General features: G+C 36.8%; 3 protein-coding genes across 3 annotated transcripts; 1 reads left to right on the top strand and 2 right to left on the bottom strand.

Annotated features, from left to right (window-relative positions):
* Positions 1 to 90: 90 nt before the first annotated feature.
* On the bottom strand, positions 91 to 1,037 carry LOC121259407 (early nodulin-like protein 1). The gene is made up of 3 exons (XM_041160987.1): positions 799 to 1,037; positions 255 to 685; positions 91 to 219 (listed from the first exon to the last, which is right to left on the bottom strand). Exons 1-2 carry the CDS (start codon positions 980 to 982, stop codon positions 333 to 335), a joined length of 537 nt encoding a protein of 178 aa, XP_041016921.1. The 5' UTR covers positions 983 to 1,037; the 3' UTR covers positions 91 to 219; positions 255 to 332.
* A 1,800-nt stretch (positions 1,038 to 2,837) lies between these two features.
* LOC121259408 lies at positions 2,838 to 3,362 on the top strand. Its single transcript, XM_041160988.1, has one exon. It carries the CDS (start codon positions 2,862 to 2,864, stop codon positions 3,162 to 3,164), a length of 303 nt encoding a protein of 100 aa, XP_041016922.1. The 5' UTR covers positions 2,838 to 2,861; the 3' UTR covers positions 3,165 to 3,362.
* A 1,020-nt stretch (positions 3,363 to 4,382) lies between these two features.
* On the bottom strand, positions 4,383 to 9,369 carry LOC121259403 (transmembrane 9 superfamily member 8-like). Its single transcript, XM_041160976.1, has 7 exons — positions 9,138 to 9,369; positions 6,760 to 6,924; positions 6,566 to 6,675; positions 6,359 to 6,467; positions 6,155 to 6,267; positions 5,898 to 6,048; positions 4,383 to 5,810 (listed from the first exon to the last, which is right to left on the bottom strand). Exons 1-7 carry the CDS (start codon positions 9,255 to 9,257, stop codon positions 4,653 to 4,655), a joined length of 1,926 nt encoding a protein of 641 aa, XP_041016910.1. The 5' UTR covers positions 9,258 to 9,369; the 3' UTR covers positions 4,383 to 4,652.
* Positions 9,370 to 14,120: the final 4,751 nt, after the last annotated feature.

The raw sequence follows: 14,120 nt of genomic DNA, 5'->3' as shown, positions 1-14,120 counted from the left end.
AACCTAGAAAGGCCCCAGCGAGTTTCGATTTTGAGATATATGCAGTAGTAATTTTGGTTTCTATCACATTTTCTCTACTGAAATTTTAAATTGCAAAATTTATATGAACTCATTTTTATGAAGCCGAAAAGAAAACGTAAAAAAGGCTACTCTGAGGAGAGAGATCAAGGAATAACAATTAACAAATGTGCTCAATTGTTGGTTGGGTATAGTCTGAAATAAGAATCCGGATTATCATATTTAAAGGAAAAATCAAAGAATCCCCACAAAATAATAAGCTCAAAAGCTGGTAATCAATGAATCGCCCAACCCACCCTCTTCCTCTTTTGGAATCACATCAAAAAAATTCCGAAAGCAAAAACCCACAGCGCAACCATCAAACTGCCTTGCAAACTCGTACTACTGCTAGTCGGAGCAACTGCCGGACCCTCGAACTCCACAGGAGAAGGTGCTGGAGAAATGCCAGTGTACCTGCGTCTTGAAGAAAGAACCACCACAACCAACTTCTGACCCTTTTCACAGTGTCCTTCAGCTCCGCTGATGAAGTAGAATGGCCCAGATCGGTCAAGTTTCACCTTAGTGTTTCCGTCTTTGTACTCTTCAATGGGTTTAGATGTATTGCAGTTCATATAATCTTCCTTGTTCACTTGCAATACAGAGTCTTTCCCGCTGTCATATTTCCACACTGCATGAAAAATGAGAATAGGCGTGTTAGAAATAAAAACCCCATAACTGAAGAAAATAGGCGTGTTAGAGATAAAACCCCCAATTCGGGTGGGATTGAAGGAGGACATTTACCGAGAGAGTCACCAACGAGAAAACGAAAATTTCCGGCCCATTGATTGAGGGATTCAGATTGAGTGGACGGAATCTTCCATCCATCTGCACTACCTCCAACCAATATCTCTCTAGCTTCAGAGAAGTTGTAGAGTAATAAGAGCACAAAAGCTGGAATTGCTCTTGAAAAAACTGCCATGGACATCAAGAGCCCTAACAGCTAAAATGAAATACGCTGAGAGAAGTAGAGTTGTATTAGGGGGTTTGGCGTATTTAAGAAGGCTGAAAGAAAAATAGCCGTTGCGACCTCTGGCTTTACTGAGTTTTGTCCTTTATCATTCATCTTAACGGTAAGAAGATAAAAAATTTAAAATTTAAAAGACTATATAACGTTTAAAGATATATGCAGGAGTAGAAAAATGCTCAAAACTTATTTTGAAACGGGCGGAATACTGAATAGCATGAAAAGTAGTAGTACGGGGAAATGCAACGGTCAAAGCCTCTCTCACTCTTGAAGAGAGAGTGTTCGACCGAAAATCTTTGCAAAAGTTGGGCTTGGGTCATGCCATTAAGCTGGGCTGGATGCGTTAATATCGTGGAGCCCCATGAAAAGGTGGATTGGGTTTCTGCCTTACATACACAAACAAAAAAAATCATCGTTTCTCTTTCTCCTGCCAAGACAACACTTGTCGAGCTGACTGTGCCACGCCACGATTGGGTTCCTTGTGCCTGCAGTGCTCAAGGCTGCAGCTACGTGTCACGAGAAAAACAGCCCGTCTTGCTCAAACGTGGCTATTCTACGGTCTACCTTTCTTTTCGTGCGAGGTTGGCTATTCTGCCTCTTAAACCGACACAGACCCAGCACTATAGCAGGTTTCAAGCATACATTACCTAGAGAGAGAGAGAGAGAGAGAGAGAGAGATCATGGGAGAAGATGAGGGCTCCAAGAGGCAGCCTGGGCGAAACCAAGGGGAAAGGGAAGCACTGCACCAGAGGCGCAGACTGCCCTTAAGCTATAAGAACATGGCCATCGGAGGCATCCTTATAACTGCAGCCATTGGATATTACTTGTACGCCAAGAAAAGGCCCGAACTCACCACCTCCCGAGATGTAGCCAAGACTGTTGGAGCCTCGGAACCCAATGACAACCGACCCAGGAAGTAGCTCGTGGCAGTAGTACTTCTGTGTATGATCATGAGCGTACTACTTATAAAATGTTTGCTTTTGTTGGACCTTTTGCACCAAGTGTTGTTTTGTGCTCTTGGCTACCATCGGAATATATATATCATGATTAATACCTATCTTTTGCACTCTCTGTACATAATCTGTTTATGTAATTAAAGAAAATCGCTTTCAAATGTCGATTTGTGCAATCATGTGTTACTGATATTCACTTCTCATCCCCGGTCGCTGTAAGCCTAATGTGTGTGTGTGTGAGAGAGAGAGAGAGAGTTGAAAAATTATACATATCAATATGATATCCAAACCATCCAGAAAGATTCCAACATAACACGAATCGAAAAATATCCATACCCAAGTATTCCATTCATTATTGATAAGGAATTGGCGTCTTAATCTTAATTTTTCTAATGGGTAATAATACAGCCACTTCATAGAGCAATTGGTGAAAACCGTGCAGAGGACGCATTCACTTAGACGCCTGGCCAGGCTTACTGCGCCTGATGAATAAGCAGCAGATCAGTCCCATCCCAATACGATAACTTGAAAATTGCGCGCCTCTTCCCCGTATAGAACCCAATTCCTTGTAGAACCAATCGAACCTATCAAGCTGGGTTAATTGGGTTGAAATTTTCTTCAGCAACCTTCATATTATTGTCCAGCCCAATGGAAAGATGTATTGGTTCCAATAGTAAACTAACAGTTTACTGGAAACATTTACACTTGTCGCGCTAAGGTTGCATGCCACAGCTACGTGTCCCTGCATTACTCAAACGTGCACAGCTACGTGTCCAAAAACCACCGCCTGCCCTCATAAACCAATAAAATAAAAAACACGTACGCACACACCAGAGCTCTCTATAGAACCTTCACCCACAGACAGAGAGAGAGAGAGAGTGATCAATATGGGAGGAGATGAGGAGTGGAGGAAAACGGCAGTCACCCACAAAATGAAACCGGAAGACGTAAAAGCAGCGGGATTAGAGGGCTCCAAGAGGCCCCCTGGCCAACACCCTGGGGAAGTACTGCACCAGAGGAGCAGGCTGCCCTTCAGCTATAAGACCATGGCCATCGGAGGCCTCCTTATTACTGCCTCCGTTGCTTACTTCACGTTGTACCTCAAGAAAAAGCCCGAAGCTTCCGCCCGAGATGTTGCCAAGGTGACTATTGGAGCCGCCGAACCCGAGGACACTCGGCCAAGGAAGTAGTACTTTGTGGCTCCTCGATCGTATTTAAACAAACGTTAATTATCAAATCATGTTTATGATCAGTTGCCCGAGATGCGGTTTTGCTTGTAAATGTTTGTTTTGTTGGACTTTGTTTTTGCAATGTTTTCTTGGGTATGGGGAATATGATCAATGCTCTTGATATGATCAGGTTAATATAAACGTTCAAATGTTTTATCAGTGCAGCTATCAATCATGCGTCATCGATAAGTTTCTATCTTCAGGTTTTTTTCAGTAGGTTGCAAGCAAAAAGAACTTCATTAAGCAAAATGAAGAGGGAAAAACTTTAGGTGTGTTATCCATACAATCGGGAAGGGGTCGTAAAAGAGCGAGCTTTACTATTAAAAAAAATTAATTTTTTTTCTGTAAATTTCATGTTGTATTATTTTTTTCAAATCAATTACCACAATTCATAATTATAAATATCTTTCTCTTCAGTGAATAAGCAGATTATCTTGGTCCGTTCGTATATTGAGTAACTTCAAAGGCCGACTTCTCTCTAATTTATTCGGCACCCATTTCAAGCAAAGTGGCCCGGAGATGCCAGTGAGCATCACCCCAGTGCTTACAACATAGATCACCGCCACGCCGCTCCATTTTGTGACATTTTGGTTCTTACGGAAGAAGTCTGCCTGAAGATATATACGAACTGTCATATATTATAATGTATGGAGGCAGGTGAAATCGTTTGTTGCATAAATAAATTTATCCTAACAGGACACTGGGACAAATGATGCTTGGAGTCCAAGGGGATGCTCCCCGCTAACTCAATCCACCCTCGTCTCCAAGAATTTTTTAACCTATTTACGTTCAAGGTTCAAAACTTCAAATCCCCTCCAAGACAACTACTTTGGAGCATGATTACCATCACCTTTTTTTAATTGGCTGGGGCCATAACGGGAAAACAAAAGTTAGTCATCCAAATCCAATTAATACTACTACCTGTGGTTATAAGGCAATCATTACAAAACGAAAACAAATAAATGGAAACACGTGACAGAAGCTGATTGGCATCACCTCAAGAACAAGGCAGCAACAAGGGAATTAAGCCCGAAACTGGAAACAAAATGAGGATTCACACTCCATATATATGCAGCGATCGAGGTCCAGCCTCTCACTGCTTTGCATTCTCAAATAAATGGCGTTCCGGTTAAAACATTTCCTTTGCAATCTTGATCTAGGACGAACACCATAACGACGGAAGAAACAATGGCAAATATATAATGTCCATGTTAGCCAACAATCTACACAACAAGTCTGGCTATAAGACGAAACACAAATATTCTGATAGAATCTTCTAAAAATTAACAAATGAAAGCTACTGTAACAGCCAGATCATGGCCCTGTCACAATTCAAAATCTGAGTATAGTTTTACATCTAAAAACATAATGGTACTTGTAATTTTAAATCTTACACAATTATTGAAGCCTTAAAAGAAAAAGACCACCCGGCACACCTAATTGCATTGATTAATCAATCTTCACTGATGAGTAGATGAGCCTTGTGAACCAAAAGCATGCATAAAATCCGATGGTACCAGTCAGAACAAAGAACGCATACGACGCAATTAGCATGTATCCAAAGTACAATATCCCAGAGACAAGCTTTGTGATTTCAAGCTTTGTGAAGAAGTAGAACGTCGCATAGAGAAAGAGGTATAGTGCAGACGAGCCTGATGTAAGGTATGACCTCCACCACCACAGGTAGTCCTCACTGCAGAGTTGGAAGTAGCAGAGCACGACAGTTATTTCCGCACAAGTGATGATGAGGATTACAAAGACCAAGAAGAGGAAACCAAAGATGTAGTAAAACTGATTCAACCAGATTGAGGTAAGGATGAAGAATAGTTCAATAAAAACAGCTCCAAATGGTAGTATTCCTCCGATCAGAATCGAAAAGACAGGGTTCATATACCAGGCTTGCTCGGGAATCTGCCTGGGGATTTTATTTGTCTTCACAGGATCCTCAATTGCTGGTTTCTTGAACCCAACATAGCTACCTACAAATACAAGTGGGACGGAAATCCCAAACCATAGGAAGACAAGTGCGAACATGGTACCAAAAGGCACAGCCCCGGATGATTTCTGTCCCCATATGAGAGCGTTTAAGACAAAGAAAATGGAAGAGACAATTGCCGGGAACATGATTGCGGTCCGGAAAGCAGTTTTCTTCCATTCTGTTCCCTTAAACATCTTGTACAAACGAGCAGAAGAGTAACCAGCAAAAAGACCCATGAAAACCCAAAGCAAGAGCATTGCTGTCATGAGACCACCCCGGTTTGAGGGGGAAAGGAATCCAAGGATGGCAAACATCATAGTCACCACCGTCATCCCAAAAAACTGAACGCCAGTTCCAACATAGACACATAGCAGATTTGAGTTATTTGGGGGCCGGAAGACATCCCCATGGACAAGTTTCCATCCTGTCTCCTCTTGGGCTTCTTCTTGGGTCTCAAGTTCATTGTATTTGGAGATGTCACGGTAAAGTGTCCGTAGCATTATCATTGCCACCATGCCCGAGAGGAAAAGAACAATCATCAAAGAATTGACAATTGAGAACCAGTGAATTTGGTCATCGCTCATTAGTAGATAAGCATCCCATCTAGATGCCCACTTCACATCACTCTCCTGAAAAATGATGTGATGATAAAGCAAATTTCAAGTTCAAAAGAAAACGCTAATAGCAAAATAAAGCTATAATTTATAAAACCTTACCTGGAATTCAACATCATATGTGAATATAATCTCTTTGTTCTCTTCAACCTCTTGGGGAGAGTTGGAATTCATAACTGTGTGTTTTGCATGAGGGTCACAGGTTGTTAAACGAGTATTATCATCCCACTTTCCATCATATTCATGTTTAACACTGTATTCATCCAGCATGCAAATAACATCACCATGAGAAACTATGGAATACAAGAATCAGAAAGGAGGAATAATTCAGTAAGAAAAAGGGGACCCAGAAAACTTACCTAAATGGTCTAACCTCAAATCCCACAATTCTTGCAGAGTCTGTTTGCAAATCTCTATGAAACTTGACAGTAAATGCCAAATGGTTGTGAATAAAGTACTTGTCACCCTTGCTCTGTGCATAATCACTTAAAGTAAGAAAAAGAAAAAGAAATGGCACATCCATGAAGAGAACAAAAGTAAATGCCAAAAATATAAGCACATACCCCAGGAATATGGGCTTTGAGCCCAACATGAAATCCAAGCTGATAAACAGTGGCCGATTCCGGCTCCCGCCTTTGTACGGGCACAACCAGTGGAAGATTATCAAGGATCCTGTCACATGACAGATGCATTTAAAAGAATGTAACTTGAAGGCAGATCTAACAGACACTAGCAAAAAGGTGTTTATTATGAAAGAAAGAATCCCATACATGTTGACCCGATACTCATCATCAATTTTCGCTTTAAACTCCTTCGCAGATTTGGCATCTAGTGTAATCCGGCAAACAACCTTGCACATTTTCGGTACTCGCATTTTAAACTGCAAAAAATCCCAGTCAACTAAGATAACTCAATTATCATAAATTATAAGATGTAGACTTGCAAGAGTATATTCAAAACTAACCTCAAAGGGAGAGTTTTCAATACGATCACCACGAAGGACTTCCCCAAGATTCTCTGCACTATCCACTATCTTTTTAGGCAGGCAATAAGGAAGAGAATAATATGTGTAAGGAAGCTGAGTCCTTGTAGAGATTAATTTGTTCACTTTCACTTTTAGAGTATCATCCTGCATCCAAAGAAAATTAAGGCTTCATTTGGAAAGTAAACCCATCTCAACTCATCATTACAACTTTTTCAAATCCCAATACAAAATATAATAAACAATTCAACTTTTTCAAATCTCAAAATAATAATAATAATAAATAATATTCTAACAATATTTTATCATCTCAACTCAACTCAGTTTAACATCCAAACGCACTCTAAATCACAATTGATTTGAATGATTTGTAACGAAGTTATCCTATTCTCAAACCCGTGTATAAAATACACCATCCACATCACTTAAATGGTAAGATTTGATTTGTAAGATTCAAATTCTAAAATTTCTCTTCCAAATCAAATGCCATGTAAAAACTTTCTTAGGTGTGTTATCCACACAACTTATAAATAGATTTTTTCTTTCTAACACGTGTTTTGGCACAGAGAACAAAATCGAGCATCGTAGAGAGCCAAACAATTATTATCATAAAATAATAGCACTTACCAAAAAAGTATCACTATTAAATAATAGCAAACACAAGAGAACAACACACACATTTTAGACAACATGAATTATGAAGCACATCTCAATGCGGGCACATAATTCTTACCAATTTCTTTTTTATAAGTAATAAGAGATTTTATTAATGCAAGTAAATAGGCATAACCCAAGTACACAGGAAGTATACAAGTAGAAACACCTAAATACAAGCTAAGGACTAGGAAATACTTACCAATTTTTCTCGCTATTTGGTACTTTTTTTATAAGCTATCTATTTGGCACATACAAGGAATCGATCAAGATCTCCATTAGAGAGAGTCATGTGGGCATGACGGTAAGTTGTCTCACACAGTCTAATTTTGCATTCCAGTTGGGTAATTTTTTGACTTTTTTTTATAACTTTTTCTGTTTTCTTCATTCCCCTAGAAGCACTGTGATTTTCGTATTATTAGATATATGCAAATTGAACAGGATGAATCCCAAACCTTTTCCGAAAGCTTCACTAGGCACAATTTTTTGATGAGTAGCTCCACTTGGCACAATGATAAAACCAATTTCCCCAACCTGCTTTTACTAATCAAAAAATTTATAAAAACTACACGGTGCAGGATTACATACTTCTAGACCACTCATTGGCCAGAATTCAAGTCATTTGATGCGGTCAGCAAACCATCTTATTCACCTTCAGGAAAAATGAAAAACCAACACCTCCACTCCAGCAGTTGTAAGATTGAATTGTTCAAGCCGAGTAGCTTCATCTTAAGACAATATTAAAAAAATGCATCAAACATACTACTTGGGTGTGAAAGTTATTTATATTCCCCATGCATTCAGTCAGCCAAAATATCGCATTTAATTCAATAATCCATCATATTGGAGTATCGTATACGTTGAGATAGTGGCAGGAGGAGTCGCAGTTCTTGTCACACCACCACCATATAATTGATTTGATCGTTTTTTATTTAATTTGTTGAGTCAATTAGGAAGGCATATGCACTGAAATAACCCTCATATGATCACAGCCCATTCACTTCAGTGTGCTTCGAGGTTATTATCCACGACAATTTCATACTATGCAATCCCTATAAAAGAAATTCATTGTTTTTAGCTGCCAGAATTGTCACTGAAAAAATTATTAATAATGTTACAACAAGTTCTTTTCTTATCTGAAGTCTATTCAAAATCGTCGAAATGCTATCCTAAACGCTCCTGCAATCACAAGAGGGTATAAATCATGCTCAAAAGCCTTGACCAATTGGCTCCGTCACCTTAGCTAATAATTAAAGAAGCCGTTGTGTCTCACAAACTCTAAACGACTATTTCCAGAAAGCGCGAGTTTGTTCTCTGAAAAAGAGTTTGCTTCCCTCTAAATCTCACAATTCTCAACAAGATTGGGATCTGGTGACGGAAATACCAAAGCGCACCCGAGACTTGTATAGTTACAATAGTATTGGTTTAATTGAGTGGCTCACAAGTCAACAAGACAGTACAATCATATGCTTAAATTTCATCTTTTTTTCCATTTCCTCAGTTTACTTGGAATCCAAAGTGAGTGGAGAAAATCAAAGGCCTATACCACACACAGATCCAAATTATGCACAAAGATCAGGCACTTTACACGTCTACAAGAACATACATGCATCTGTATGTAACTATATGTGTATACACATGCGTGTGAGATATATATATATATATATATATATAGAGAGAGAGAGAGAGAGAGAGAGAGAGCTGACCTTCTGGAAGTCCTCGGGAGCGACACCGGGGAGATAGAAGCAGAAGCTGCCATGGAACAGAATCAGAAGGAGTGCAGAGATCGAGAAAGTACGTACAGCGAGCGATCTTCGAAACGCCATGGCGTTTCGTTTCGGTTAGAGAGGGAGAGAGATCTGGGAGATTCGTAAATCGCAGCTGTATATAGTAGGAAGGAAGAGCGAGACAGTCAATAATAAGAAATAGAAGGAGCAGCTGGGGAGCTGGGTTTATCCCTCCGGTTTTACTGGGTACGGTGATTTAGGTTACTATCGTTCTCTCGAGAAACGATAAACACTGAGTGGAAAAGCCCAAGTCCAAAAGTAAGCCAAAATATCCGCTTAGGTCGATGGAGCGAATTAGGTAATAAGGCCCGCCACTGAAGCCTGGCAATATTTATAAGAAGAGAATGTAGAGCCCATGGCAGCGAAACAACTTCAATCACTTTGAGCAGGTACAAGGCCCAAGCCCACATCTCACAAGCACTTTCGTCCATACCCACTTATCTCACAAGCAATTTTTTCCACCGAATAGCCAACCATTTTGATTTCGTGCATTAAGGGAAAGAAAATGTGTTATAAGAAAATAATTTATATTCGGAGGAAGGAAGCAGGAAAGGAGGTAGGGGCACCCCCACCACATCGGACACTGCTAATGAAAAGCCCATCCACCCACGCCCCCAACAATTATGACATTAGGGACCCTAGCTAGCTCCTCCCACAGCCATCGATCTTTTCCATCATCATTAATATATATTTTTATCATGCTTTTTATTCCCACGCCTAATTTCAACAGTAGTTTTATTCCATACAACAACAGCTAGCCTACCCAGCCACACATGCTCATCATTCACTCCCAACTTATGCCTTTTCCTCAAACTATTTTAAAAAACCAAAATTTGAATCAACACACGTACTATCTGCTCACCCATCACCCACACCTTGATCGGTAAAAAGCTGGAATTTCCACCGAGTTTTGCTTCACAATCACTACTACACTTTATATTCTATATTTTTTAATATTTTTTTATTTTTTAATATATTTTTTGAGTTTATTTTTAAAAATTATTTCAAATTTTTTATTTATTATTCATATAATAAATATTTGATAAAAAATTAATAAAAATTAAAAAAAAATGTGAATTGTGAAGTGTTAGAAGGTTGGTTACTAAACACCTCTCAACTTATCTCAACTCATCATTACAATTTTTTCAAATTACAACACAAAATATAATAAACAATTTAACTTTTTCAAATTTTAAAATAATAATAATATTAAAAAATAATATTCTAACAATATTTTATCATCTCAACTCAACTCACTTCAATATTCAAATGCAATTTTATTCTTTTCCACCACTACATGCCCCTAACCATTTACAATCATTACCAATGTCTAGGTATATATATATACACTAGCGGTTGGGCAATGTGCGAGGCACATTTGCCCGATTGAAAAAAAACTTATTTTGTAAAATATAAATATGTTTTGGGTTAAAAAAAAAAAAAAAAAAAAGGTAATCATAAGTAAAATAAGTAGTATATAGAGAATTTTTTATGAACTCAATTTCTGTACCTAACAAGTGAAAAGAGATATGGAGAATTTTTATGATAGTGATAGTACTTCACTGCATAAATCGAAACAATCCAACCAAAGAAAAAAAAAATGAGAAGTTGTAAAATGAAAGGTTGGATTTAAATCTTAAAAATTTTAATGTACCAGCAGCAGTCTCGTCCTTCATAAAACAAAACACGTAGACATCATATCCTTAGATATGATTTGGATCGATGTATTAATAGTAGTGACATGGTTTGTGAATAGTAATATATAAAATTATTTGGATTAAGATGTTTTATTTGGTTTTAGAAAATGAGAGAAAAAAAAGTTAAAATAAAAATATTATAAAAGTTAAAATATTATTGAAATATAATTTTTTAATATAGTTTTTGTTTTAAAATTTAAAAAAATTTATATTTAGGAAAATTGTAATTATTAGATTAACAAATTAAAAAATATTTTATATTTAAATTATATTTTAAAAAAATATATAAAAGTTTTTGAAAACCTAAGAATCTATTAATTTCTTCCTCGAACTTAATAATTTGTTTGGGAAGAGATAGATTGTCAATTCCCTCCTGACTCACGTTTGTGGTTATTCCAGGAAAGCAACTTTTTCATTCATTTTTAAACGAAAAATTACGTGGGTATATTTGTATATGTCCACCGGTCAACAAAATATAGAAAATGACATATTATCATACATTAATAAATAAGTTAAAAAAACTTATCTTTCCCTTTTGCTTTCCAATACTTCACATCACAACTAATTAAATAATAATAGAGTAAATAAATATGAATTTTTGTGATATAAATAATTTTTCTAGCTGCTGATAATTTGTTTATGATTTTTTGTATATGTTATTTTTTTATAGTGAATTTATAATGATTTTATTAATTTTTTTTTTCTTCACGTTGTCTCTCTCTCTCTGTGGCCCGATTCATCCGCACGGGCCGTTCTTCTTCAGCCCAGCCCAGCGCCGTCGTGCGCCGGCCAGCCTCACCGCCACCACCAGGGAGTCCCTCTCACACCGACGACCGACCGAGGCACCATCGATGTCCACCACGCGCAGCCCTATCTCTCTCCCGCGGAAACCCATTCGAAATGGGTTTCTCCCATTTCTCTTAACCGGCGCTGCCGTACGCGGCCACCAACGGTCACGACCACCACAGGCGACTCCCCCTCACGCCGGCGATCAACCCAGCCACTATCGATATCCCTCACGTGCAGTCATATCTGTGCCATGCGGAAACCCATCCGAAATGGGTTTCTCCCATTTCTCTCAACCAGCGCAGCCGTACGCGGCCACCCAGGCCACCGCACCTCCACCACTTCACACCGGCGACAATCTCTACCAGGCCCAGCCAACACGATCCTCCCTTTCCCTCTCCGTCGCACACTACGATTCATTCGATTGAGCCGTGAAGAAGAAGAAGACGACGCTGCTGGGTGGGTTAGATGTTTAATATTCAACTAAGAACGACGCCGGATTAAGTTAAACTGTTCATTACTATTGATGTTATAGACACTTTTAAGATATAGGCAGATATATATATATCTATATAATAAAAAAATAAAATAAAAAGGAAGAAAACCTGAGTAACCAAAGTATAAGAACCAGCACGTGTAAATAAATATTTTATATTTTAATTTATTTTTTTATAATATTAATGATTCAATATATAATAAATGATAAATACACAATAATTTTCATAATCATGTTTTAAAATGAAGAATATTATTATAAAATACAATATAAAAATAACATCACTTTATAAAAATATCTTCAATTTATATCATGTATTGTGAAAAGTATTGCGTGTATCATTACTCATAATAAATCATGCATTAATTATCAATGATAAATAATTAACAAAAAAAAAATCAAATGACACATACAAATAAGAAAATTTTAGGATTGACAAGTGACTCTAAACTTAGGTGTGGTTTGAATAGTGAGATAAAATGAGATGATTTTAAATTAAAATTAAAATTTAAATAAAATATTTTTATAATATTATTTGTTAGTATTATTATTATTTTAAGATTTAAAAATATTGAATTATTTAATATATTTTATATAAAAATTTAAAAAAATTATAATAATAAGATAAAATATAATACTTTTATTATACAAACGGTGGCTAGCCAGACAACCAGCTACCTACGACTTCATGAGCTTCTCTATAGACATGTTTAGTTGCATGTAGTATCCCAACATCCTTAGTTGCATTAGGCAAATTCCCTTCAATTTCTTTTTTATTTATATATATATATAGAATAAATATAAATAGAAATTATTATTAGAAAGATCCATTTTACACATATGATGTGGTATCATCTAGACCACATATCTTTTCAAATGAGTGTTGATAACAATCAACTAGAAGTAGTTATGCAATGAGTATAAAATATGTACTGCTACAATAACTTCTCTATAATATTACTTTTATATATATATATATATGCGCGCGTGCATACATTAATTTTAATTATTTGTCTGTATAGCTAGATTAGGACCATAAGTAGTTGAGGGGACTAACTAATAACTATGATGAGGTGGTAGCTGTAATTAATGGGATAAAGGACTTGGCGTCTGAAACTCAATGTGAAAGCGAATTTTTTCGAATAATGTAGGCTATGCAAGCCATGCATGTACTGCCTAAGGTCCCCTACTCTTTCGTTACGCCGCCTTCAACGTCATGTGTAGCTCTGGGACCTGGTGCATGCATCCCGACCCTAATACTAATCAATCCATTAAATAATGAAGTTGCAGAGAAAAGTGTTATGGCTTGCCTTTACTATGGCTTTCATATCTTTCTGACACCATCAAGTTGACTGCGTTTTTATTTATTTTCAGAGCTTTTGAAAATTTGATACAAGATGGTTGGACACTTATCTCGGAATTATATAAAATTAAGACATATGAGTTTTGAAAAATAAATGAGAAATATTTGAATAAAAATATTATAAAATTAATTAAAAAAATTAATTGAGTATAATTTTTTTTTTAAAATTTGTAAAAATTATATTGACTTCTGTGTTTAGACAATTAGTAGTTAATAATTATACTATAAAGTAGAATATTTAAAATTAAAAATTTTTTTATATTTAAGTGATGCTTTGAAATTAAATCTATATCCAAAACATACCTGTTGATGCGATACTCTTAACAGTTTTGTGTTCCAAAAAAATCATAAATTTGTAATATATGAATATGCATCTTCTTTAATCACGATCATACAACAACTTGCATGGAGGAATTGGAAACGATGCCCAATAATAATCAATGATTCAATATACAGCTTTTTTTTTTTTTTTGCTTTGCATGCTCTCGAGACTGACCTTTTTCGTTTGTGGTCCAAAAGTCCTAAGTTAATCAATGAAATTGCTCGACTATTAATTATAT

Source organism: Juglans microcarpa x Juglans regia, chromosome 4D, assembly GCF_004785595.1.
Source record: "Juglans microcarpa x Juglans regia isolate MS1-56 chromosome 4D, Jm3101_v1.0, whole genome shotgun sequence".
In the NCBI taxonomy this organism is placed as follows: domain Eukaryota; kingdom Viridiplantae; phylum Streptophyta; class Magnoliopsida; order Fagales; family Juglandaceae; genus Juglans; species Juglans microcarpa x Juglans regia.
Note: the sequence above shows the minus strand (reverse complement) of the source record. Positions and strands in the feature narration are given on the sequence as shown.

What these genes read in the sequence shown, in the direction of transcription:
- LOC121259407 (XM_041160987.1), bottom strand. Translation starts at nt 982, where the DNA reads ATGTCCATGGCAGTTTTTTCAAGAGCAATTCCAGCTTTTGTGCTCTTA. An exon ending in TCTCGTTGGTGACTCTCTCG is followed by an intron (nt 686 to 798) that starts GTAAATGTCCTC and finishes TTTTTCATGCAG; the next exon opens with TGTGGAAATATGACAGCGGG.
- LOC121259408 (XM_041160988.1), top strand. Translation starts at nt 2,862, where the DNA reads ATGGGAGGAGATGAGGAGTGGAGGAAAACGGCAGTCACCCACAAAATG.
- LOC121259403 (XM_041160976.1), bottom strand. Translation starts at nt 9,257, where the DNA reads ATGGCGTTTCGAAGATCGCTCGCTGTACGTACTTTCTCGATCTCTGCA. An exon ending in CTCCCGAGGACTTCCAGAAG is followed by an intron (nt 6,925 to 9,137) that starts GTCAGCTCTCTC and finishes CTTTGGATGCAG; the next exon opens with GATGATACTCTAAAAGTGAA. An exon ending in TTTGAGGTTAGACCATTTAG is followed by an intron (nt 6,049 to 6,154) that starts GTAAGTTTTCTG and finishes GGATGAATACAG; the next exon opens with TGTTAAACATGAATATGATG.